At 43.0% G+C, this 25,777-nt stretch overlaps 1 protein-coding gene across 1 annotated transcript; it reads left to right on the forward strand.

Annotated features, from left to right (window-relative positions):
- LOC145419262 (rab3 GTPase-activating protein catalytic subunit-like) lies at positions 1–25,777 on the forward strand. Its single transcript, XM_080294157.1, has 15 exons — positions 1–40; positions 2,085–2,155; positions 2,983–3,050; positions 3,809–3,882; positions 4,728–4,816; positions 4,994–5,166; positions 10,103–10,157; positions 10,458–10,786; positions 11,985–12,015; positions 12,318–12,545; positions 13,290–13,380; positions 16,146–16,249; positions 17,048–17,163; positions 17,461–17,563; positions 24,463–25,777. Exons 1-15 carry the CDS (start codon positions 1–3, stop codon positions 24,694–24,696), a joined length of 1,806 nt encoding a protein of 601 aa, XP_080150283.1. The 3' UTR covers positions 24,697–25,777.

Consider the following 25,777-nt stretch of genomic DNA (forward strand, 5'->3'; position numbering starts at 1 on the left):
ATGTGTGCCCCGGTCACAGCTCCTTTCAGCATGGCCGGAGGTAAGTCACTGCCACGTTGCTCTCAGCTAATTAAAGTTTGTTCAGATCCCAAGCTGCAATGTGAATACAGCCAAACCGCCGCGTTTTTGTTTGTCATTAAGAGACTCATTCGGGATAAGTTTTGTGGAGGGCGGAGTTCACTAATATACACTTATAATGAGTTTTAGCCGAGAACGCAGCTAAAATGCTAGCATGCTAAGTTAGCCTGATTGCTAGCGGCTACTCGCGGCAGTCTTTTTTTAACAGCATGCACTCTTTTTTCCTTCGTCAGGAGAGGTGTACTGGCAGTCGCGTGACACACACAGATCAGACACATATTTCTGTGTTGCAGGTATGGAGATGTTCTTATGTTTTGGAGATGCAGTCTTTCAGTCATTGTTTTTATAAGTACAGTGTTGTACTGCCTGTTAGATGGCGGTTATTAATATAATTGTACTGAAGTATAATGTTTGAACTATAAGTACCAGAATATTGGGTCCTGGTTATTGAATTGTATTTATCTGACTGTTTATTTGTTTTTGAATTATTTTGTTTATTGTTCTTATAAGTTGTTTTTGATGTTTTTTCAGTGACATATTATTTATTTTGTGCTTTTTGTTTTTGAGAGCTTAAGTTAATGTTTTAAAACAATTTGTTGTATTTGATTCATTATATTATTGTAGTGTTAATGAAGCTGCAGACACAGCTGCTTTCAACATGGCCGGAGGAGAGGTGTACTGGCAGTCGCGTGACACACACAGATCAGACACATGTTTCTGTGTTGCAGATGTGCAGTAAAGAGCCAAAGACCCAGTACTGTCTCCTGCCTCTTACTTTCACGCCAGAACACAACGCAAGAACAACAGGCGTAACACATGAACGGGTTACACATACTGAGGTGAGTTGTTGAGGATATGTCGAGCTGTCGATAAGCACGGCTGTTTTTGTGCTCTTATATACTGTTAGCCTGTTTTGCTGGCGTTAGTGAAGCTGTTTTCAACTGGATGTAACATTGTTGAACTCTGATGATTAATGAATAAACTCTCGATGTGACGACGTGAGCATGTAATTGTAACCCTGTGTTCATTTAGTCGTTTGATACCGTTTAATATCCAGTACATCTATTGGGTGTTTTATAACATGCCCTGGAATCATTTTAAGTTTTACAATGCCGGTGATTTACGACTCTTTCGCGACAGTCAACTGTGGCGTAAACTCTGGCGGGTCTCAGAGCTAGCTTATGTGAGCCAGCAGTGACATCTATACATGCAGTAGCCTTAAAATACTGATTATTTATTCTCCTGCTAGGTAAGAATTTGTGTTTTATACGTTTATTGTCACATTGTGCGCCATGTTATTGTTTCGGTGAAATGAATTTCTACAATGGCGGACTTAGACAAAATAGTGTTACTGTTAATTTGACTCTCTGCAGTGTTTAAATGCTTACATATACACACACAGTTACTGTCCCGCCACACGTAGGACTCAGTTCTGCTTCTATGCCCCATCTTTGTTTACTCTTTCCCACCCAACAAGTGCATAAATAAGATGTTAAAAACGTCATCATCATATCAAACATGATCGATTTGGGGGGAGTTTGTTTGGCACATGCTGACTGCATCTAATTATAATCAGAAGAGGAGGCGAGAGCAGAGAACGAGAGTGCAGCAGTTTGGTGAAAGGAACAGGTGAAGAAGAGGTGAGCATCCAAGAGACGAGCAAGAGGACAGTTTCAAAGCAGACATTATGGCACAATAAAAGCTGTAAGAGCAGAGATTCATTCATATCTTTACTATTTTTCTTTAGCTTCTACTCCCGCTGCTTACAATAAATCCGAGATAAAGAACAAACAAGAACAACTCACATGGCATTGATTGTTTAGTTCAGTGTCACTCTGTGATTGTTTGACATTTCATATAAATGTGACTCTAAAATATAGTCAATAATATTAAAAAGCTGCTGTTACTGAATGAAACTTGAAGGATTATGATAAACTTCAGTTCTTACTGAATCTGTAACATTGCTTTTTTTAAAATTGTTAAATGACTTTTGTGTCACTGCACAGTGAAAAGCTCACCTGATGGTGGTGTAGTGGTGAGGCCATGTTCACCACTAGATGGAGACAACCTGGCACAGGTATTTTCTATACACTAAATTTCACACTGAAAAGCCTTGGTGGGAATTGTTGTTTCATAGAAAGTAAAGGAAAACGTGTCTTGAGGTCTTTTTCCAGTGTTTTCAAAATTGTGTTTTTCACATACACATCAAAACTTCACACAGACAAACACACACACAAAACAACAAAATATGTCAAATTAGGGAGGGCAGAGAGGGCAGCCTTTACATTGTTTTATTGTAGAGTGACAGGAACTGCCTATGAGCTTCTAATCAAGCAGAAGTGTTGACGGAAAATCTATCAAAGGAAATACATTGATGAAAATCAAAGAAGAGAAATATTTATATGATGTTCCATTTTCCTGAGAGCTGATTGGCTTTGATGACCCCTTCAAGTACTACATGCTACTTTGTCCTGCTAGTTAAGCCTGCTGTCTGTTCTCAGGCCTCCTCCTGTTTCACTGCCATATATCCACCACCAGAGGGCTCCACTGACCTGCCTGCCGACATCAGAGCACACCCCTGTGTCATGTGACCTGGCAGGAGTAGCAAAGCTGGACTCAGACCTGGCCAGGCAAGTTCAAAGGCAGCTGTGGTAGAGAGAGTATATGGGCTCAAATTGTGCTCATAAATATTTTGTACTTGTAAATCAATTTGTGTGTGTATGGGATCAGAACGATGCCACCTTGAAATGAAACCGAAAAAAATATTGAAACTGAAAAAAATATTGAAACTGAAATAAATGTACAGCGCGGCTGCAGTCACGGACAAACTTGCATGTGTCTGTTCGGGAATGGCAGATGCTGAGAGGTCCAGCGTTTACATTACCGGCTATTTCAAAGTGACAGCCTGAGGTGTTCTTCAGTAAATTGGACTACCAGACAGGAGGACCTGAGGCCCCAGCGTATTATTTTCGGTAAGTTAAATGTGTGTGTAAGCTAATCCGTAACTTAGGTCCTTAGGTGAGCACTTGGCTGTCGGGGAAACTTGTTTTGTAAAGTTCGTTTAGCTAACCCGTGCAGGTGAATGAATTTACCCTGACTAAAGAAATCAAGAGAAACGCACCGGGCTGCTCAGTGACTAACCACGGTTACTGTACTTTTATTATGAGTATTATACTGTAAGAGCAACAGGCTGGACTCTGCTTCTGCTCCTGTGCAGAGCTGATTATTAATAAGAAGCTCGGTATACAGACAAGGATAACACAGTACCCGGGCTAGAAAGACAACTCCAGTTTGAGGCGCATGTCCTCCTGACATTTGGTGTTTGTGTTAACGATCCAATGGAAAAGCTTTGATGGGAGTGAGCTGTTCACTTGCACTATAGCACACAAAACGCTGCGCTGAGCACTGAGTGTTGCATCCGTGTACACACTGCATTGCTTCATATTTCACTCGTAAAGTAGGAAATGGGTGGAGCAGTTTATTAAAAGGGTAAACGTACATGGGTTTGATTGTAAGGCCCAAACAGAGCTGGCACAGGTCTAACAAGCTTGTGCATGAAGGGACAAACTGAGTGTGACATAAGGAAATGCTTACATGTGTAATTATCTTGATTACTGGTGAAGGACTACGTCACATGTAATCAAACATGACTCATTACTTATAAAAACCCTTTAACTAAAAGTGTATCAGAAACTCTCCTCTACTGTTTACTCTGTTTATCACCCAACAGTGACCTCGACCCTCTTCAAGCTCCTCACTGGTCAGTTCGAGTCAGGACGGCTGAAAATCCTCAGTGTTTACTGGGTAAGTTAAACTGATCAGTGGGACACTCAGGAACGGAGACCATGATGCTTTGGGGCTGACCACAGAGGTTTTACTAGTCAGTACAGATTTCAAACACACCGCTACATACTACATTAAGGTCAGTGCATTAAGTGCACTGACCTTAATGTTGTATTTTTCTGGTTGCTAATACACTTGGATCCATTACAAACATACACATTGTTGTGTGATGTGTGAAGACTTTTTATGGCTTTGTTTTTTGTCCGAACAGCACAGAGGAAACTATTTCTAAGCCAAGAGGCTAAAATTCATGCACCAAATGATACGCAGCAGATAAGATGGATGTAATCAAGCTACCGATAGAAAGAACATAATCAAGGACAAATAAAGTGTCTTTTTTTCCTCATTGTTCTCTGTGTGGGCCTCCTACTTCCTCCGTCTGGTAGTTTGACTCGTACTGATGTGGCTCCTCTGCTTCTTTTCACAAACAGTTTTTCCTTCCTGGTTACTGTTGAGCCCGTCACACTCAGCAGCTCGAGCTCGAGCTAAGACAACCTTGAATCTTAAAACTACAGCCGTAATTGCATTTATGTCTTAGAGTGCTGGCCACAGATATTGATCCCATCTGACAGCAGCTCAGTAAAGCACAAGAGCGTCATCTTAAACAGGATATCAGGCAGCGTTCTTATTTTTATTGTCTACTTCTGGTCACATCCTGCTTTTGCCACTGAGCGATCAGCATCCTGTGTTTTATCATGAAGTGATGACTACGTGAGCTCCACTTGTTTAATTCTTCTAACATCTATAAAACAACAGAGTTTCTAAATGACAGACTTATTTATTTGTGTTTGTGTCTCTGTTTCCAGATGCTGCTGTGGAGAAGTCTGACTTTAAGAATAACACTCAGCTGTCCAACTCCAGTGGGACATCGGAGCAAGGGAAAACCTCTGATTATGTATGTTTGCCTCTTCACCACTCGCACACTCAAGGTTACACTCAGGTCAGGTCCAATATAAGTTTCAGAGTGAAGACAGGCTCAGTGCTGTCAGTACTTTGTCAGGATTTTTATTAGAATGTATTAAATTTAGTGTCCTGCTGTTTGATTTCATGCTGGTCTTTTCCCTCGTTGTAGAACCTTTTCCACCAGCTGAAGTCAGCCCCCAGTGACAGTCTGACCTACCGTCTGGCTCTGTGTGTGTGTCTGGTCAACTATTACTACGGTGGGCTGCGGGCTGTTGGACACCTCTGGCAGGAGTTTGTCCTTGAGTTGCGTTACCGGTGGGAAAATAACCATGTTATTTGTGGGTGGGTACCTCACAGGCTCGTGCTGCTTTGATTTTAAAGATGTCACACATATTAACATTTTCATTTTATAGCAGGTAAAATAAGTATTGAACACGTCAGCAGTTCTCTAAGCAAATATATTTCTAAAGGTGCTTTGATGTGAAATTATCACCAGATGTCGGTAACACAGGGACATTAAACACACAGACATTTATTTATTACTTTATACAAATGTTGGTGATGACAGTTCATGGCAGCTTCTGTATGGAGAAACCAGTCCCATCATTGCTCATGACTTTGACCCACTCACCACACAAACAGTCTATAAATCCCGAATGCTCCGTGGATCCTTCCCACAGATTCAGCTCAGGTGATTGGCTGGGCCGTTCCAGCAGCTTTACTTGATTCCTCTGAAACCAACAGTTTCCATTGGCTGTGTTTGTGATCATGGTCTTGCTGAAACATCCATCCTTGTTTCATCTTCATCATCCTGGTAGATGGCAGCAGATTTTAATCAACAATGTCTCCATTCATCCTTCCTGGAGTTAGATTTAATGGCTCAGTCCCTTTTGCAGCTTGTTATAAAGTTTTTATGCATAACTTTTCTAAGCAATCACACATTTTTTTGGGAACATCAAAATCATAATGCTCCCACCTCCAGACTTCAGTGTTGCTGTGGTGTTTTTGGGATGCAGCCACCCAAACACGGTGTGTTTACAGCATTCAAAGAGTTTTGCTCTTAACAAAGGCAGTCGCACTTTTCTCCTCTCCCTTAGCTTCCCTGCTTAGCCTCTTGTGTCCTTGTTTACTCTCGTGTTTTTTGTATTACTTTTTCCCTGGAACACTCTCTCACAGTCTGTTCTCTAAAACCTAAAAGAGGAATTATGGATTTGATCAACTGGTCCCTGAATGCAATTGACACCCCTTTCTCAACGAGAAGTCTGGGCTCGGGTGAGCCTGAGTGCTGAAGAGATCTACCTGTTCGGAACCATGGTAACAGGGTTCTGGCTGATCGGAGCTGGCTTGGCCCTGACTTATCGAAGAATTAAGAAAGCGGAACCAGCTGTTCAAACCCCCACAAGGCTGCCCGCTGGGATTCAAACGATGGGAAGAGGCGTGAGTTTCTCAAAATGAGCTCATTGAGTGCAGCATGGATAAGATCTAGGAGAGGCTTACGGCTGCTGTGAATACTCAGAATAAGACTTCTGAGTGCAAATTGGATCACATCTTGGAGAAGCTCACTGCGGTCGTTGTTAACTTGTTATTTTCTGTTATACTGCGAGAGTACTGTTGCCCGCGAAGGGTTGTTGTTGGTGTGGAGAAAAATGGCGTAACAAATAAAGCGCTTGGAGTGAGACTACGACGTCGTGTCTTTGAGTTCTCAGAATCGGCTCTCTGAGCACAAGAATGACAACATCACGGAGCGCAAGTTTGATAACATCATGGAGAAGCTCACGGCTCTCCAACGGGAGATTGAGAGACCAGTGTCGGAGTGTTAGAACAGCTTTGAAATTCATATGAGCTGTTCGCACTAAAGTAAAAACCTCCATCACTTATGCGGATACCCCTTCGGCCCCAGCCGTGGGCTCAAGGCTGGAGCCGAACAACAACTCCCTGATAACGACTGTGTTTAGACTGTTCTTCCCACTCCATGCAAGGCCACCTGGGTTGGCTGGAAGACTGTTTACTTAGCCTGGCAGGGAGGAGGACACTGTCTCAGCTGAACTCTGGACACGCACACGCTTACACAGACATATATACACATGCAGATGTACACTCCTCCCCCCTCCAAACGCCTTCGACGCTTATTCCCCTCCGATGCTGACGGTGGATCAAGGAGACCAGCGCACGCAGGCCTGGATGTACTGTCTACACTGGCTGTCTCTCACCCTTTACCCATCCCTGTTGCTTGTCATGTGTTTCTTTCGTGTATTAAGAGTTTTTTCATGTGCAGAGGTGTTTTTTTTCTGTTCTCAAACTGATCTCCCTGTTGGAGCTCAGTCTGGGGGGAGTTATTTTTTTCTCCTTATCTTTCCTCATGTGGTGCATTTTCCATTGTTATGCCTCTCTGACCTGTCTTCCCCATGTGATGTTTGTGTCATGTATGTATGGTCAGAAGGGTAAGATGGCGCTGGCAAAGGTCGGCAGCCTTAACCCAATTTCCATTGGGGTCAGCCTTCAGGATCAATAAAGTTTTATTGAATTGAATTAAGTGACCAAACTATAAAGTTAAAGCGTATTGTTGTACCTATGCATTACACTGGAGCAGAGCTTACATACATTCTTACCTGCTTACACTCATCATTCATTCGTCAAACTGAATAAAATAGCAATAAAATAGGGTGGCTGCAGCTCAGGCGGTAGAGCGGTTCGTCTACTGATCGGAAGGTTGGTGGTTCAATTCCTGGCTTCCCCCAGGCTGCATGCCAAATATCCTTGGGCAAGATACTAACCCCAAATTGCTCTCCGATGCGTTCATCGGAGTGTGCGCGTGTGTGTGTGTGAGAGAGAGAATGTTACTTAGAAAGCACCTAGAAAAATGTGCTTGTGTGAATGGGTGAATGCACAAGTTGTGTAAAGCACTTTGAGTGCTCAGAAGAGTAGAAAAGCGCTATATAAGAACCAGTCCATTTACCATTTAACCAGAGGAGTATTGCACTGGTTGGATGGCAGCAGCCATGGAGGGAGGGTGTAATTGTCCCGTGTTATGCTGGTGTTTTGTATTAGATGTAAGCTTACATTTGGCAGCATTAGTGAACATTATACTGAATGTTACACAGGACTGTCTCAGGTAGGAGGGAGGCTCACTCGGTCCGTTCACTGAGCTTAGTGTTCAGTGATCGATGGTCCAGGGGAAAAGCTGTTTTCTTAGCCTGGCTGTCCTGTTTCTTGAACAGGTGCTGTCCAGGATGAGATGAGATTTGATTGGCTCTCCTGAGACAGCGAGTGCTGACCATGTCCTCCAGGGAAGGAAAGGGACAGGCACTATTCTTCTGTGCTGTCTTAATGACCCACCGAGCAGTTAGCATACCAAGCTGTTAGCAGTAGGTGGGGACACACTATGGTGCTGTGGTAAAAAAGCCACCAAGACTTTCTTCTCCAGATGGTTCCTCCTCCTCCTCAGCATCCTGAGGTGGAGTCTTTGACTTTGGACCATGAGAGGTCCTCAGCTACGTGAGTCCCCAGGAACGAGGACACTCGCTGAACACAGTCTGCTTGATGTGGAGAGGAACGTGTTTCCCTCTGCTGAGGTCACATCTCCTTAGTTTTGATGGCGCTGAGCAGACGCTTGTGTTCATTGCAGCAGCCTGTCAGGTTTTTAACCTCCTGCCTGTTCGCCGTCTTCTCCGCTGATGATTGTCGCATCATCAGCAAATGTAACGATGGTGTTAGAGGGGCAGGTAGGTGTGAACTCATGAGTGTACAGGAGAGCAGGCAAAGACGCCTGTGGATACTTTATGAATGCAGATGATAATATTCTGCCAGCGTTTCACAGACTTGTTCAGCAAACTTTAAACACACTTCACGCTTCTCTTTTTTTCTGTGGCTCTTGCGCACATATTGTTTTCTTTGAAACAGTCGTACCTGCTGATTCCAGGCCTTTCTGTGGCTCTTCATAACTGGGCCTTGACTCTTCTGATAATTCTTTTCACTGGTCTGTGTGAAATCTTGTGGGAAGCACCTGGTCGTGGCCCATTTATGGTGAAATAATATTCTTTCCACTTTACCAAAAGTGCGCTGGAACCTTCAGTAGTTCTACTGTGACCACTGCCACCAGCATGTTTTGCAAAAGTCTTGAGAGAGCTCGTTGTTTTTACCCGTCATGAGACATTTCTTGTGTGAAACCTGAATAATGAGACCATCAGTTGGGACTGAACCAGCTGATATTTGATTTGATATTAATTGACGAGGTCTGTGACGAGTTACATGACTCTTTGGTGGCAGGACTCCTGGGCTGGAGGTGCGAGTCCCACTGAGTCTGTGGATGTTGTTGGACTGTCCTGGTTTCCCACCTCGGGATAAGCAGACTACAGTAGCGGTTTCCCTTTCTAAGAAGTGGGACTAGGGGCTGAGCTTGAACTTGGGAATGATACTCCAAAGCCTCCCTGGAAGTCTGTGACTGGGTCAGTTCGTTAGTTGAACCTGAGGTTGAGGATATATTTTCAGCCCTGGAGCTCCTCTGTCAGATGGTGACGGCATACAAAGTATCTGGTACCACTGTCCTCTGTGTGCTGCTGTTGGTCCATCAGCTGTGGAGAGAGTGAAGAATAACTGATAATGAAAAGTTGTTGTTCTCGTTGAACTCTGTTATTGCTGCTTTATTCGTGGCCAACACTCAGCAGATATTGGCACCAGCCGATTTCAGTCGGGATCTCAAAGGACTTCGTGGAAGAGCAGAACCTATTTGCAGACATTTGTGGGACCTCGTTAGACTGTTGACTTGGACACAGACAGAAGACAGAAACACATTTTGAGACCAGAGGAGATGGATCTGTCAGAGTGGGGGCCCCCAGGCTGTGGAGTGCTTTGCCTCCATCATTATGTTGCTTTGATTGCATTTATTTTTATAAACAGCAGCTTGAGACTCATTTATTTAGCCTGGCTTTGAACTAGATTTGTGCTGTTTCATATTATTGTGAAGCACTCTGTGGTTCTTATCCTGTGCCATATAAATAAAGTCAAATGCTGGATGTCTGTACTTTGTCCAGCTGAGCCGACACTTTAGAATCAGGCTTTGGTCTTGTTGTCAGTCATGTTGGATCTCCGTCCGTCTCTAATAACAGACAAATGACCAAAATGTAAAAATCCAAGTACATAATACCAGGCACAAAAGCCCCTGCAGTGTTTGTGCCGTGCTCTAACTAAAACTTTGCTTGAAATTGTTTAAGCAGTATTTGTTTCTCTGTTAACACACTGGTGTTCACTCATATCCATCTCTGTGCTTCCTAATCTGCAGGCTGGCAGGTGGAGCTCCTGATCTTCGCTGTTGTCTTTTGCATCAGAAGTTCCAGGTAGCCACACAGTGCACAAAGTGCAAGGACTAATCGAACGATTTAAAAGACAAAAAACAACATCATGCACATTTGTAGACTTGCAACTTTAATTCCAGTGGTTTATCAAAAGTGTTGTGTTAACTTTGATAATTGGAATGATGTTTAGGTGATAAAGAGAAAAATGAATTCTGAGAGCTGATGCTCAGTGTGATACAGCATCTTCAAACTCCCAAACACCTGTTTATGTCGTGTTGTCTGTTGAACACAAGTAGCAGTGTTATGTTTCCATGTGTGAAAAGAGTTTTTGTTCCTGGACAGATGCTGAATTGTTGTATCGAAAGGAAGAAGGCCAGAGATGAATCTCACAAGGTACCCGAGGGGAAAGAAAAGGAACACAGGGTCTCAGGTGCCTGCCAGAAGAGCCGCCAAGGACCAGAGTGTGCAACCAGTGCTTCCAGTTCAACAAGAGAGATGTCTCAAGGAAAATCCTGGGACTCGTGGAGTGACAGCGAGGAGGAATTCTTCGAGTGCCTGAGTGACCAGGGCGAGACTGAGGCGACACAAGCTGAGGGCAGAGCTGAGGGCAGGCTGCACCCCCACAACAACATGACTCTGCTCAACTCTGCAGAGCCTCTCTATGTTCACAGGTCAGAGTCACTGCCTCACTGTGCAAACACATCATATGCTGTTATTTATTCCAAATACAGCATGTTGAAAATAATAGTCGGGGTCACACGGGGTGGAGCCTATCCCATACCATAGGGCGAGAGGCGGGGTTCACCCTGGACAGGTCGCCAGTTGCAGGGCGAACACAGAGAGACAGACAAACATTTAACCCAGGGGTGGGCAACTCCAGGCCTCGAGGGCCGGCGTCCTGCAGATCTCACCCTGTGTCAACACACCTGAATCAGATGGTTAGTTCAGCCTCTGGAGAACTTCCACGATAAGGATAAGCTTTATTTGTTGGTTGCCTGCAACTGAGATGACCTAATCGACCATACATACCATGTACAAACTTAACATTGGGGATACAGGTCAGGCTAACTAGCAACAAAGGATAGCCCTAACCCAAGACACTTTGAGGAGGTCATTTAGCCATTTAAATCAGCTGTGTTGGATCAAGGACGCATCTAAAACCTGCAGGACACTGGCCCTCGAGGCCTGGAGTTGGACACCTCTGATTTATGCTCTCATTCACACCTGTGGGCAGTTTAGAGTCAGAGTTAACCCAACCCCACTCGCTCCATGTTCAAAGACCTGCAGTTAATAATTAGAACTAAAAGAAAGCGGTTGTAACAGTACAGAGGTGGCCTTTGTGTGACAAAACCATGAAAGCAGATCTCATATAAGTGGTTCACAGAAATGTCATTAACCTCAGCTGAAGCTGACTGAGTCTGATATCTGTGCATCAGGTTTCATTTTCAGGAACCGTCTTCTCTGTGCAGTTAATGAATGGGATATTAATGAATTAATAATAAATGTCATGTAGGCTTTTACAAGTAAACTAGTGTGGAATAAGAGGACTGTTGATCAGCCTACGCTGTGGAAAGCTGTGACTCTGTCACTGACACGTGTGGCATGATGGATGCAGTCATGCTGGGAGAAGCTACGTGAGTGCAGAAACCTCTGATCACCAGACGATCACGTGGTCGTCAGTTTTCAAACAGCTCATTGCAGTTTTATAAATCATCTTCAGAGGTTATTTGAACCTTGTCTTTGCAGAGACCTGCAGACCTGAGGCAGTAATGCAGTGATAATGACCAGCACACAGTGTAAGTCATGCTGCAGCTGCCCTGAATCTACAGTGTTGGTTATTCCCACCATGTCTCTATGTTTCTGATCCAGTGTGGACGAGCTCTTTATTCAGTCTGAACTGGTTTTAATACTAAAATACAATTGATTTGTTATTCATAGATTTTCAGATTTACTCTTACACAAAAAAGTAAAACATTTTTGTTGCCAGATCACACGTATTTACTTCCAGTCCTGAACAGAAGGAAATCGTTTTGATGCCTAAATGACATTTTATGTTCAGTGACAGCCTGGTGTGCTTGGGTCCATGAATGCAGTGGTGTCGTGAGTGGGCCCTGTTCGAGTCGTCAGTGCCAGTATGAGGTGTCAGTGAATATATTTACACATTACTTCATTTAAAGTACGAGTTTGTGTCTCTGTCCACAGGCAGCCAACCCCGGCTGTGTCCTGGAGGATTTTGTGCGCTGGTATTCACCTCGGGATTACGTAGAAGAGGAAGTGGTTGATGAGAAGGTCAACACAATGGTGATGGGGACACTCAGTCCCAGGATGAAGATCCCAGGCAACATGTGGGTGGAGGCTTGGGAGACTGCCAGGGTCACACCTGCACGACGCCAAAAAAGACTTTTTGATGACACCAAGGAGGCCGAGAAGGTCTGAAGCAGGTCGTTCGTTTTGCCACATGCATGTTTTAAGCCAAACGTGTTTACTAAGTGGATCACAAAGTGTTTTCATGAATGTTTCTGCTGATTTTCAGGATCAGCTTCTGCCATGGGACCGTTTTGGCTCATGTATGTTGAAGAAGTCAGTTTAACACAGATCTGTGCTCACAGACATGTTGAAGCATTTTCACATGTTGATGAAAAAGGATCTGATGCTGTCACACACGATGTTTAACTGACACACAGCAGCTTTCTGTGGTGTGATGGTGTTAAATGAAGAACAACTTTAAACCAGCTTCTATTAATGATCCGGTCGGCTTTATGGGAAAGGGACAAACAGTAACTGGGGTTAGTTGTTTCCTCACCCAAAGAGGGTCCTGGATTTGGACCCGGGCAGGTCCCTGCCAAGCGTTTGCATGTTCTTCCTGCACATATGAAAGCAGAGCTCGGAGCTCCAGTTTGCACCGTCACTGAAAATGTTGCCTGTCTTTTAAAGACATTGTTTATCCAAAAAGAGAAAGTTAAAAATAATGCTCACTGATAGTCTTATGACAGATTTAAAGATCTGGGTATGACTGGTCCCTCTGTGAATAACCATCATAGAGAAAGGTCACCGTTTATCTGGAGTCTTCTTCAGAGGCAGCCTGTTGGCTGTGCAAAAATATTCTGTTGATCTGAAAGAGCAAAAGGAAAACAGAAGCCAGGCAAACTAAACTTTTTGGGGGTTTGTCTTTAGGTTCTGCACTACATGGCGATGCAGAAACCTGCAGACCTGGCCCGTCACCTCCTGCCCTGTATACTTCATGCAACTATTCTGAAGGAAGAAGGTAAGTCCTCACCGTTTGGTTGAAAAACACGTTTATATGAAATAAAATCAGGGAAAATAACTCTAAGCCCACAGCAGGTAAATTACAGTAAGACCGAAATACAAAAAACTAAAGATATTAAAATAAGTACTAAGAAAATGAAATGCAACCTGAGATGTTAATGGAGAAAAAAAAACAGAAGCTGCATGAATAAAAAAGTAGAAATCTTGGACGCTGCCAGCATAATGCACAGCCTTTTGACGGGGCTCGCACACAAACACAAAGCAGAGGATGAAGCATCACCAAATATGTTTCCAAGCCAAAGAAGATAAGATGAAGCATACCTGCGCAGCGGTGGGTGATGAGGAGAGGCCGCAGCGTGTCTGTCTTAAAGTGCAAGTTTGTGACAGTTTAAAGCTTAACAAGCTAAGACGCCAAACATCCAGAGCACAAAGACAAGTCAGAGGGCTTTTTCAGACACACACTTCTAAACCGTCGTGCTCAACAGTGTCTCTGCTAAAACTGCGTCTATGCTCTGCTCCTGTAAAGTTGCCTATCGAGTGCTTAATGATAAGGTGCATGGTAGCTGCTTTCCTCTGCAGGTGGACAAAGGAATGACTTCTCTGCAGACAGGCTCCTGGCAGAGCCACTGCAGAGGAACTCTTTACAATCACTGACTGTGAAACGTGAGGACTGTGTGGGGACGTGCAGACGGGGGCGCGACGGCTGGGAAACGAGGAGGGCTGCAAGTGGATGCACTGTATGATACACGCTGGCGTCTACACAGCTCAGTCCTGAGCTGAGTGATGTAATGACTGATTGCATCGACACAGTCATTACATCAAAATACAACCCCTTTTTTTCGGCACTGAAGCGAAACAGGCTCCGCCCACACAGCCGTTCTGTATCACAGCTGTGATGCAAAAAGATTTGGGCACCACTGGTATAGAGTGAATGGAACCCAGAACCTGGAAGTGTCCAGTGATGTGAGGGTAAAGGACGTCTCACTGTGTACTTTGGTGCACAGATGAGTTTGTGGTCGGTTCAGTGAATGCAGCCCATGAGCTGCAGAAAAAGCCCAAATCCTGAGCCCCCCAAGATTTGGGCTCAAGATGTGTTCTGCACTGCAGGCCCTTGGACTCCATCAGGGTTTGGGCCAGTTTTGAGCTCTTATAAGTATCAGAGATGGACACGTGATGTTTTCAGGGCTGCGTAGGCATGATGGGTAGAACATGACCCTGGTGTTAAAATGCAGGTAAATGTGATTTAGTTTGTTTACTCTAACTAGCTACCCAACCCTCACTGTGAAAGGAGCCTGGAAAGTTTCCCCAGCATGAATTTCTTTCAGTCAAGTTTTCTCCAGTAATGATCAGAAATCAGATAAAACCCACTCTTTATTTTATTCTACACACAATAAATTGATAATTATTCCAGGATACAGAAAAGTCTAGATTTCGTCTTCAGACTGTCACATCTGGAGCAGGGCATAATTTGATTTGGTTTTTAGAAGAAGCTAAAGATCTTTCAGTCGTGTTGCTATTGTTCCCTGACACCTGCAGTGCAACCATTAATTTAGCTAATGAGAGTTCACGTATAATTATAACAGGTCTTAGTTTCTGGATCGTCTCTAAGTTGACGGTATACTGCTAAGACCAGTTCTGAGTCTAGAGACAGCCAATGGTAAGGACTAGTAAGGACATCACTGAGGAGAGTTTTCTAGTACTTTGGAGAAACCTCAATCAGCTAACGTCCTGCTGTGATACTCAGACCTTTTCTCTAATTAAACCAGAAAGCTAGTTTTCATTTATTCTGTAATATCCCAGAATGTTTCAGCAGGTCAGAAATGCTTTGGTGCATATCCAGGTTGTATGCAAATTAATTCTGATTAAGTCTGGACTACAAAATACAAAACATAGCAACAATAATGTCCTCGTTTCACTTCTTTAAAAAATGTATTTTGATCTTATGACACTTACTAAAAGCTTTACTTCCAGAGGTTGACAGAGACGCTCCGTGCTGATAACACGTGAATGTGTGAAGGTTTGGATCATATCTATCTAATAGACTCCAGTTTGTGCATGTAAATGGAGAGTCCTCTTCACACACTGAGGTTAATTATGGAGTTCCACAGGGTTCAGTGCTAGGACCAATTCTGTTTACATTATACATGCTTCCCTTAGGCAGTATCATTAGAAGACATAGCATACATTTTCACTGCTATGCAGATGACACCCAGCTCTATCTGTCCATGAAGCCAGATAACACACACCAATGAGTTAAACTGCAGGAATGTCTTAAAGACATAAAGACCTGGATGGCCGCTAACTTTCTGCTTCTTAATTCAGATCAAACTGAGGTTATTGTACTCGGTTATTGTAGATGGCCCCGCCCCTCCCTGAGCCTGGCTCTGCTGAAGGCTTCTTCCTGTTTAAAGGGAGTTTTTCCTTGTGCCAAAGCACATGTGGGTATATTCCTGGACAAAAGGCTTAGTTTCTATTTGCAGATGTGTTCTGTGATCCTCTGAAATAGCTGGATTAATTAACTCCAATAATAATCCATCAAGACTTTGTGGATATGTTTTAATCTCTGTAAAGATTATTATAAAATGTTGTGAAGGTTTTGTTTATTTCAAAAGGATCTGTATTAGTAAGATAATAGTTTGCAGGTTTACTCGATTTTAGGCTTTTTCTCATGTTAACAGTAATTGAGGTTACAAACGTGGCAGGTCTTTCTTTTAATCACAGCTTTCTGTCACTCTGGAAACACTGTCATTTCTTCTCTTTCAGAGTCTGCTGAAGATATTCCATCAGTGCAAAAAACCATTCAGCAAGCTACAGTTCAAGCGAGCAAGCTCCTGCAGTCCCCCAACCAGGACTACAAGAAGTTAGAGGTCAGTGAAAACTCGACCGGACTTTCCACAAATAATTCAGTTTAAAAGAAAGTATCATTAGATTCACCCAAAAAAGTTTTGTTTTTAATACATTATTGATTGATTGTTAACTGTGTTTGTGTTGTAGTTGAGTATGTGCTGTACATGAGGTGTACGTAGACTGGACAGTGTGCACCATGGCTGAGAACTTGGCTGATAATTATTATGGCCATTGATGGTTGAACCATGAAAACAGGGGTGTGGTGCAGTGGGATTGTAGTGGGAGCTGGAGTAACAAACTCCAGTGCTTCCTCAGTGATGGCTAACTTTTTTCTAAACCTAGGTAATTCCTTCGGCTGTTCCCACCTGGGCTCAAAGCTTTTATACTCTGCTGATATCGGATGTGTTTATCAGTGATCGAAAACAGAGACTGAGATTGTTATTATTGAGTTTGATCACACGTTAGGTGCATTAAACATCTGCTTTAATACTGTCCTAAAGTCTGAGAACAATCATCACTTCTTCACATATAAAAATGTTCTTCTCACTAGCACTCAGTATCCATACAGCCCCTTTTCTTTGAATGTCACTGTACAGCTGCACAGCTAAACCCCACCATGTTAGTTTTGCTTGATTGGACAGTCTTGTTGTGTAAAAGTATTCTTGGCTTTCTCAAAGTACATTTAAGTATGCCATGTATCCACTGTGACTCCAAACACGCCTTTTACACCCCGAGACTCAGCCTATAACGTTGCCACGTAGTCTTGGGGTCTCATGCTGTCAGGATTGAGCAGACAGTTGTTCTTGTCCTGTGTGCAGGATTTCATTAACCAGCTGCTGAGCATGGAGACAGTCATCACTCAAGCTCGCTCGCTCAAGGCCAAGTTCTCCGTTCCTGAGGACGACAGCGGAGAGGCTGCTGATGAACTGAAGAAGTGAGTCGCAGAGTTTGAGCTGCGCTCACTGACAGCTTTGTTTGTGCTGTTGGTAACATGTAACAGTCTTCACCGTCACTATAGATAGTTAGTCAGTAACAGGTTGTCACGATGAATCTGTTAACGTTTCACAAAGACGGCGTCTGAAGGATCACAGTCAGTTCACACGTTTCTTTCTCGCTCATGTTGGTGGTCTTATTTTATAGTTTTGGCGTCTTCAGGTTTTACATGTTCTTATTTAAGTGTTTTGTTTTGTGGGAATATTGTAACATTTTCCACATTGTGTGTTGTCTCTAGGTTTGTGAGCTCCCTGCTGGAGGAACCAGAGGTGGTAGTGACAGGAGCAGGCCAGGGCCTGGCTGGCAGTATAATCCACAGACTCTTCATCAGTGCTCAGAGGGTAACTCTCACTCTGCCTCCGTGTCCTTCCCACGTCTTGCTGTCAGTTTCATGTATACAGTCATGTATTTGTCATCTATAGAGACATCTTTAGAGGTACACACACACACACCAGTCAACCACTTATTCAATATCAGCATCAAGAATAGGTCGGTGTCCCGGTCCTAGAACAAGACATGAAGTCAGCGCTGTTTTATTTATATATACTTCATGTAGATGAAACTGGAAGGACGTGGTCAGCACTGATGTAAAGACGCAGTGTTGTCTGTCAGTGTCAGGAGAGTCTGCTCTATTGTAACGTTGTTTCTTCCTGAAACACACAATTACTGCTGCTGTGCTGTGAAGCACGTTCAGAGCTATAAGAACCAGTCTGTTTAACTATCAATGAAAAATGAAGAATTATCAGTTTGACTGTGTGACAATTCTGCAGGAACAAAGTTGTGCAGCTCTCTCCACAGTGGAGCAGATCTCCTTCCTGTCTTTGACGCTTCTTTTTCTCTTTCTGCAGTAACAACTATTAATGTGCATTTGTATATGTTTACAGTGTTAGCAGAAACAAAGCTTTGGTGGCCGTGACTCCAGAGATGGAGCCGAGTATCTAATCGAATCATCGGTTTGTTCTTTAAGCCTTAAAAGTGTCCATGTGCTCCACACTGGATCCCAGATTGACTCTGATGCATCAACTGGAACATGAATCCAAAATCCTGCTCCTCACATTCAAGGTCTTAAATAATCAGGCCCCATCTTATCTTAATGACCTTGTAGTACCATATCACCCTATTAGAGCACTTCGCTCTCGCTCTGCAGGCCTACTTGTTGTTCCTAGAGTATTTAAAAGTAGAATGGGAGGCAGAGCCTTCAGTTTTCAGGCCCCTCTTCTGTGGAACCAGCTTCCAGTTTGGATTCAGGAGACAGACAAAACTTTCCTCTTTGATAAAGCACATAGTTAGGGTTGGATCAGCAACCTTAATTAGTCTGCAATAGACCCTGTGCACGAGAAAATGCTAACTTCCTGTTTTAATATCGGATGCAGGGTTGTACATTTCCGGTAGCTTTACTTTGCGGTCAATTGCTGCTGCAAAGATGGACTCCAAAATCATGTCCAAAATATGAAAACAGAAAGATGGCGTTAAGTTACAAAGAGCAGAAGGTGGGAACACTCACCACTGCTGTGTCATAAAAAAATCAAATGATCAGTTTTGACGTTTGAAATGTGCAGATCGATTGGTGGTTTACATCACTCAACACAAGCAGAACTGCATTACAGAATCAGAAGCACATCTCTGTATAGTGACAGTTCTTATGATTTAAACAGGCAGATGTTCAGCATTCAAACTACAGGTGAACAATAGTCAAAGGTTTCCCTGCTAGTCAAGTACACACCTACACAGCATGTCAACAAACCGTGGTAAGGGTCTCTATGCATGAGTATTTACGAAGGGTATGTTGTGACGTGCCTTCAAAATTACAGCGGTCCCTCGCTATAACGCGGCCTCGCTGTTTCGCACATTTTTTTTGTGCAAGTTTGCATGCTTTTTTTTTTGCGCACAGCGCTTTGTGTTCTGCGTCCTGATTGGCTGCAGACTATTGTTGATCTCCTCCGTGCCGTCTCTCCTGTACAGTACAGAATCGCTGATTCATTAATGATTCATTGATGTTGAATTATCTCTCAGCTGCTCTGTTCTCATGTGCTGGACCTGAAAACACGGTTTGATCTTTGGTTTCTGTAATACTGGACTTATTTGTCTACGAAGGTTTGAACTTTGAGAGCTTAAACAGGAGAGAAACGTGTGAAAATGTTCATGTCTGTCTGAGTGTATAAAGTGTGTAGTGACGGGTTTTACCTTAAAACATCTATAATAATTGTAAAAAATAAAGTTGGCTACTTCAGATTTCACCAATCGCAGGTTATTTTTAGAACGTAACTCCCGCGATAAACGAGGGAGCGCTGTATACAAATACTGAGAAGTATAAAATTTGAATCCTGTCTCTCTCTGAGGCGCGGGGGGAAAAAATGTCGACAAGTCGATCAACATCATCTACAGATACATTCGACATCTCGAGAAATGTAAATCGCCACTGGATTCGTCCATTTGGTTGAAAAACCCGACCGTGAACAAGGAGCGAATATCACACCGGAAACTAAGCGCTATACGCCGGAAGTAGCATATGCTAAGGCGCACACAGGTCTAAGTTATAGGTCTAAGTTTCCCATGATGCACTGGGTGTTTCTTCTTCACTCAACATGTGTTAGTAGACCTCTCTGCATTCAGTCCGCCTGCCCCTCATCTATCGATGGATGTTAGAGGCTTTGGTTCCCACTGTTGCTCACAGACGGTCACCTAATGTTTCCTGTGTAACTGCAGGGTCTTTGCCTTATAACATAGAAGCAGCTTGAGGTAACTGTTGTTGTGATGCTGTGTGTGTGTAATAAAGCTCCCTTACTGACAGTGGGTCACCACAGCTTGTAGCTCCATGTATTTGATGTGGCCCGTTTGCCCTCGCTGACACAACCCTAAAGGGATTTGTGTGTATGAATAAAGTTTATTGTTCACACAGTTCATTGCTGTATGTCTGTGAAAGGCTGAATGAGGGTTGTAGCTCCCTCAGCAGCTGTGGAGCGATGGCTCGTGGTCACCTGATTCAGCCCTGGAGATGTGGTTGGTTAGACACGCTGCTTTAGTTGGACACTACAAACCACACTCACCTGTTTACACTCCTTTTGTGTTACAACCACCTTGTTACACTCAAACACCAGATGATGCATCTGAGCCAACTAAGGATTCACTGAGACTGAAGAAGCTCGAGATCATAAGAATTTGAGGCTCAGCTGATACAGTATCATAGGAGAATCCAACCATTGTATGTCAAGAGACTATAGACAGTGAAAGCTCCATCTGGAGGAGGAACGACGTGGTTCAGAGCGTTGCCTCCTGCAGCTGGTGACATGTTCAGATTTCAGCTCTGTCGGTTAGAAAGTCTGTTTTTGTTTTTCATCTGTGTGTTGCTCTTTCATCCTTTTCTTCTTTCTGTTTCTTGCATCAGGCTGGCTGACTTCACCACTGATGAGGTAACCATGAGCAGTAAGCCTCGTGTCGCTCACAGTTACATTTAACATAGTGCGATAAACACACTCAGTCATTATAAGGTACATCCTCTCTAAAGGTTCACATAACAGACAAACAGGATAATAAAAATAATCTGGTTCTTTGCAGCGTCCTCAGATGAACAACACACGACATTATTACACGTCTCAGTATTTGTTACACTGAACACAAATATAAACACAACACTTTTGTTTCCATGAGCTGAACCGGATCCTGACTGGTTTGTGTGTCATTGTGCTACACATGTACGGCATATTTCAGAGTGGCCTTTTATTGTGGGCAGTCTCAGACACACCTGTGCAATATTCATGCTGTCTAATCAGCACCTTGACATGCCACACCTGTGAGGTGGGATGGATTATCTCAGCTAACGAGAAGTTCTCACTAACACACATTTAGACAGATTTGTGAACAGTGTTTGCGAGCAATGTTCCCTGTAATGTTTCACGTGTCTGAACACACAAACTCCCTGAGCGTCGCACTGTGAGCAACAGCAGACGTGTGCACTGTGGTCACGCCAGCATCCAAGTTACATGTTTATTAGAATAATCAAATTACAGCATTTACATTTATGTTAGACTACTTTTAATTAACTGCTTTAGCCCACTTACAATGAAAATTAAAACAATCTTCTTCATGACCTGTGCAGCATGTTAACACTAATGGAAGTAAAAATAACTTGAACTTCAATTTTGAAAACACAACTTTCTTTAAATAAAGCTCTGACTTGTATTCTGAGTCTGTGGTCTGGGAGAGAGTCTGTAACTCTGTCTGCAAGTACAGTAAATAATGACCAATGTTGGGCAGTTAATTATATAGTTACTTCTTCAAAAAAGTAACTGAGTTTTGCAAACAGAGTTTTTTGCAGCTGTTTACCTAAAAATGCAGCCGAGGTGTTTTTTAAATAAACATTTCAAACTATTTGCAGAACAATCAGCTGTTCTGCATCAAATCTGATGCCACACAAATTATTTGTGCCGCTCCACAAAATAATTTCTGTCCACTATGAGATGAAGGAGAACAACAGCCTGATACCTGCAGGCCTGACAGCAGCAGATGTGTCACTGCTGTAACACCTGTAAACCATTGTTCTGACACACACAACAAAACTATTGACTACACTACACACTAACTGCACACTAACTACACAAGATTTGTGCTAAACGTGGCAATCTCATCTCAAACACGCCGTCACTCCTAAAACTTCCCCCTTCCTAAACAACTAAATGTCATGTTGCCATATCATTTTTTGATTGGTCGACATGGTGCATTTTTCCACCAATAGGAAAGGCTGGTGGGGGTTTGTTTTGGTGTTGTTTTTGCTCACAGGCTTTCGAGCGTTTTCCTTATAAAACGGCGTTTTTACCGTTTCTTCCCGCAGTAAATATAAACAACGACAGTATTCAGGAAGAAAAACAAACATTGCAGATATTTTTATCATAACTCTGGTTTTACGTGGCCGATCAACACAATTTAAAAACTGGTATAAAGTCCACACTTTGTCCGTCAGTTGTTCCGTCTGTCCTGCTCACATCTCCAATGGTTGTACACGTTGTCATTAACGTGGCTTCACGCCACATCAGCCGCTTTGCTAAAACACCGGTGTGGGCACATAAGGACGCTGTCATAGCCTGTCAACCACGTTGATTAGCTGCGTATATACGAATGTGAATCGCGTGATTGGCTGGACTACGGGATAAGGTGGCCTCGTTCTGATCCCATACGGGAGCAGCCAGTCACTTACTGACTAACACTGCAAAACAGAATTGTTAAAGTTCTAATTTTAACTTCAATTCAGGTGATTTTTTTTTTTTGTGCGCAACGCAGATTTTCTGTGCAGAGCCCGTGCCAGCAGTGCACAATTGTGCCAGCAGTGCGCAATTGTGCATGCGCGCAGCTTAGGGGGAACATTGCTTGCGAGTGTCGGGTCTTTTGTGTTTGTAGAAAATGTTTCATATCTTTGAGTTGAGCTCATGGAAAACAGGAGCAAAAACAAAAGTGTTGCGTTTATATTTTTGTTCAGTGTAAATGATAAAACATCAGGTTTGACCCAGAATACAGTTTGATCCACATGGTGGCGCTGTGAAAAGTGCGCGCTGTACTGGTGGCACCAGTGTCCCCACCCCACAGACCAGTGCTGCCACTAATCGTCATTAGCAGCATCTAAATGCTGTTTAAAGGTGGACTTCATCTGTCACACAGGAGCAGTTTGGCTTCGCTTTGCTTAAATAATGACCTGGTGTATTTCTGTATACACACCTGCTAAGGATCAGGTGACTCTTATAATAAAAGGTTAATACGTAAAACCTTAAAAATAAAAAGGGCTGTTTTTAGCAGTATTTAGGCTGCAGTCTGTGTATTATGTCCATGTCCTCCTGACATCTGACCCACGTTAAACTCATGGACTGAACATACACACACCCACAATGGACAACTGTACCCTCAAACACAATAATAACATGGACTGAACCACCACTCACAACCACTAGCACTTTATATAGCCTCTGTAGAAACTATCTACACCCTCACTTATCTTAACTGCACTACTGTATAGCTCTGTGTAAATAATCATTCTGTACATTCGATAATCTTTAATCCTACAACTGTTTACAACTTGCATAGTTCCCATTTCTGTATAGCTGTATATCCCAGATTCTGTAAAGTTATTTATTTCATTTCATATTCTGTATAGTTTTTCATATTTATATCCTGTTCATATCCTGTACATAGCTTGTACTCACTACAGCCTGTACATACTTAGAGTTATAGAATATTCACAACATACTTCATACCGTGTACATTATAACATACCATAATAGACCCATTTCTGTAATATACTCACATATCTATATTATTGCTAATATATATTGTAATCTATCTATATCACTAAAGCACTTCTGGATGGATGCAAACTGCATTTCGTTGCCCTGTACCTGTGCATGTGCAATGACAATAAAGTTGAATTCTAATTCTAATTCTAATGATATTCTACATTACAGTAAAAACAGTAATTATATAAAGAACAGATGGATCAGGATCCTGTCTGTGTCTTTACTATGATCTCAGCTGATAATGAGGCTTGAAAGAGACATGTTTGAACTTTTGCATTGATCAGACAAAAAAGCCTGCATGTTTGCATGAGCTTTACCTTTAACTGTAAAACATGAAGCCTTTATTATTAAAAAAAACAAAACCCTTTTGGTGTCATACAGGTAAGAAAGCAGCGAAGCGTTTTTCTCTCTAACAGACATTTCATCTGTTTTCTCTGCCGTTGCTCTGATGGGACCTGCAGGGTGTTTTTGGTGACGTGGAGGTTTGCACAGTTGCTGCCTGTGGTGTGTGTAGAAATGTTCATGTTCTAGTCCCACTGTGAAGCACATAGACGTGTCCTGACTTCCTGTCTGTCCCACACTCTGTTGTCTCTGTTTGTTGCTGCCAACAGTACAAGTCATCTTTGCAGATTTTACTGAATTAACAAAAACATATTTACTGAAAGACTTATTCAGTAAACACGTTTGTTACACTGAGACTGAAACAGAGATCCCTGTTTACGCTCATAGAAAACGAGCCTCTGTTTTACTTTATTAAATCATTTCTAATCACAGACAGGATCAGCAGCGTGCAGCTGCAGTGAGGTGTTAGTAGAGGAGCTGTGTTTGTGAGCTGTAGTCTGGATCAGGTCTCTGTGGGAGACTCGGTTACAGTACTTCTGAATATCCACGTGTCCACCTCACACAGCACATTTCTTCAGAATGGGTTGCTGTTTGCTAACATTTGACCTTTGCCGTTTTAGGCTGCCCTTCTGGCGCCCGTCGATGAGGACTTGGGATCTGACAAGAAGCAAACTGGGGGAAGCAGCAGAGTACCAGACTTCCCTCCTCCAGCAGGCCGGGAGATCTTGTTGCGCACCTGTGTGCCGCGACCAGCAGCGTACTCCAAGGCGCTGCCTCAGCGGCTCTTCTGTGTCCTGATGAGGGAGGAGTTTAGGTTGACCGGAGCCTTTTCCACAGACACGTCCTCCTTTTAAGTCCTGTGAACAATTCACACCTGGGATAAAGATAAGTGAAGGACACAGGATGGAGACTTTCACATGTATGAACGTGGCCATGGAGTAAGATCATAGAAATACATTTCTTCATTTGTTTGCTTTATTTGTAAGAACGGTGCAATATTTCAGCATCTATGGCTCGCCCAAGCTTAAAAGCAGGAAGCAGTATATTACTGGCATTGATTAAGAAGCATTTATGGCTTTGTCTGGAAATATGTGAAACTAAATCCTTCTGTGTATTCATAAATCTGCAGCTGTGATAAAACAGTTTCACACTAAAACCTTCATTTTACCTTCAAAGCTTCTCTTGATGCCTTTTTAAGGAAATGAAATTTGTCGTTAGGATGGAGTTCCCCATCCTGCACTCACCACACGCTAACACAACCTTCTCAACTCTGATATTTAGTAGATTATATTTCAGTTGCAGGGATTGGTCCTGATGGTAAACATGAGAGTCGGTGAGGACTTCATGGGTCGTTTCAGCTGAGCTCCATCCTCCAGCATGTCCTGCTGCTGCTGCTGGATTAACACACAGCTGTTTGTTTGCATCCAACCAGAACCAGACCGTGCAGTTCTTATTCCTGTTCATAAGCTGATTGTTCAAACATGAAGCTCTTTGACGTTGTATAAAAACTGAAACGACACTTTACAGCTGACTGTGATGTTTTAAATGGAGCTGGTTCCTCGAGGCGCGTCCGACAGCATGAGGGGAAACTTGGTTTTGTCATATTTTCTTTGTTTTGTTAAGGGTGTATCCATCCCATGATACAGACACTTTTAACGACAGGGCGTTTTCTGATTTGCTTTCAGTGTTCATTTGATTTGTTACTAGAGCAGCAGTCAGTGCTTTACAGTTGGTTCACTGTCGTCTTGTTTCCTCCCTCGTCCCGCTGACCACCCCACACGCCGCCTCCTGTTGAAGGCTAACGTGAGTCCTTCCACCCACAGCTGCAGCGCACACGCAGGATTTTTGATTTGGGGAATGTTCTCTGTAAGATTGTAGAGCTGACTGCTGTTGTTGGCACTGTAAAACAATAAAGCTGAATTGAACTAAAGTGAA

The sequence above is a fragment of the Astatotilapia calliptera genome, chromosome 3 (assembly GCF_964374335.1).
Source record: "Astatotilapia calliptera chromosome 3, fAstCal68.1, whole genome shotgun sequence".
NCBI lineage: Eukaryota > Metazoa > Chordata > Actinopteri > Cichliformes > Cichlidae > Astatotilapia > Astatotilapia calliptera.

Excerpts from the sequence above, each read along its gene's own strand:
- LOC145419262 (XM_080294157.1), top strand. The coding sequence starts at position 1 with ATGTGTGCCCCGGTCACAGCTCCTTTCAGCATGGCCGGAG. Across the intron at positions 10,158-10,457 it reads TTTTGCATCAGAAGTTCCAG|ATGCTGAATTGTTGTATCGA; the intron begins GTAGCCACACAG and ends GTTCCTGGACAG. Across the intron at positions 17,164-17,460 it reads GCTGCTGATGAACTGAAGAA|GTTTGTGAGCTCCCTGCTGG; the intron begins GTGAGTCGCAGA and ends TGTTGTCTCTAG.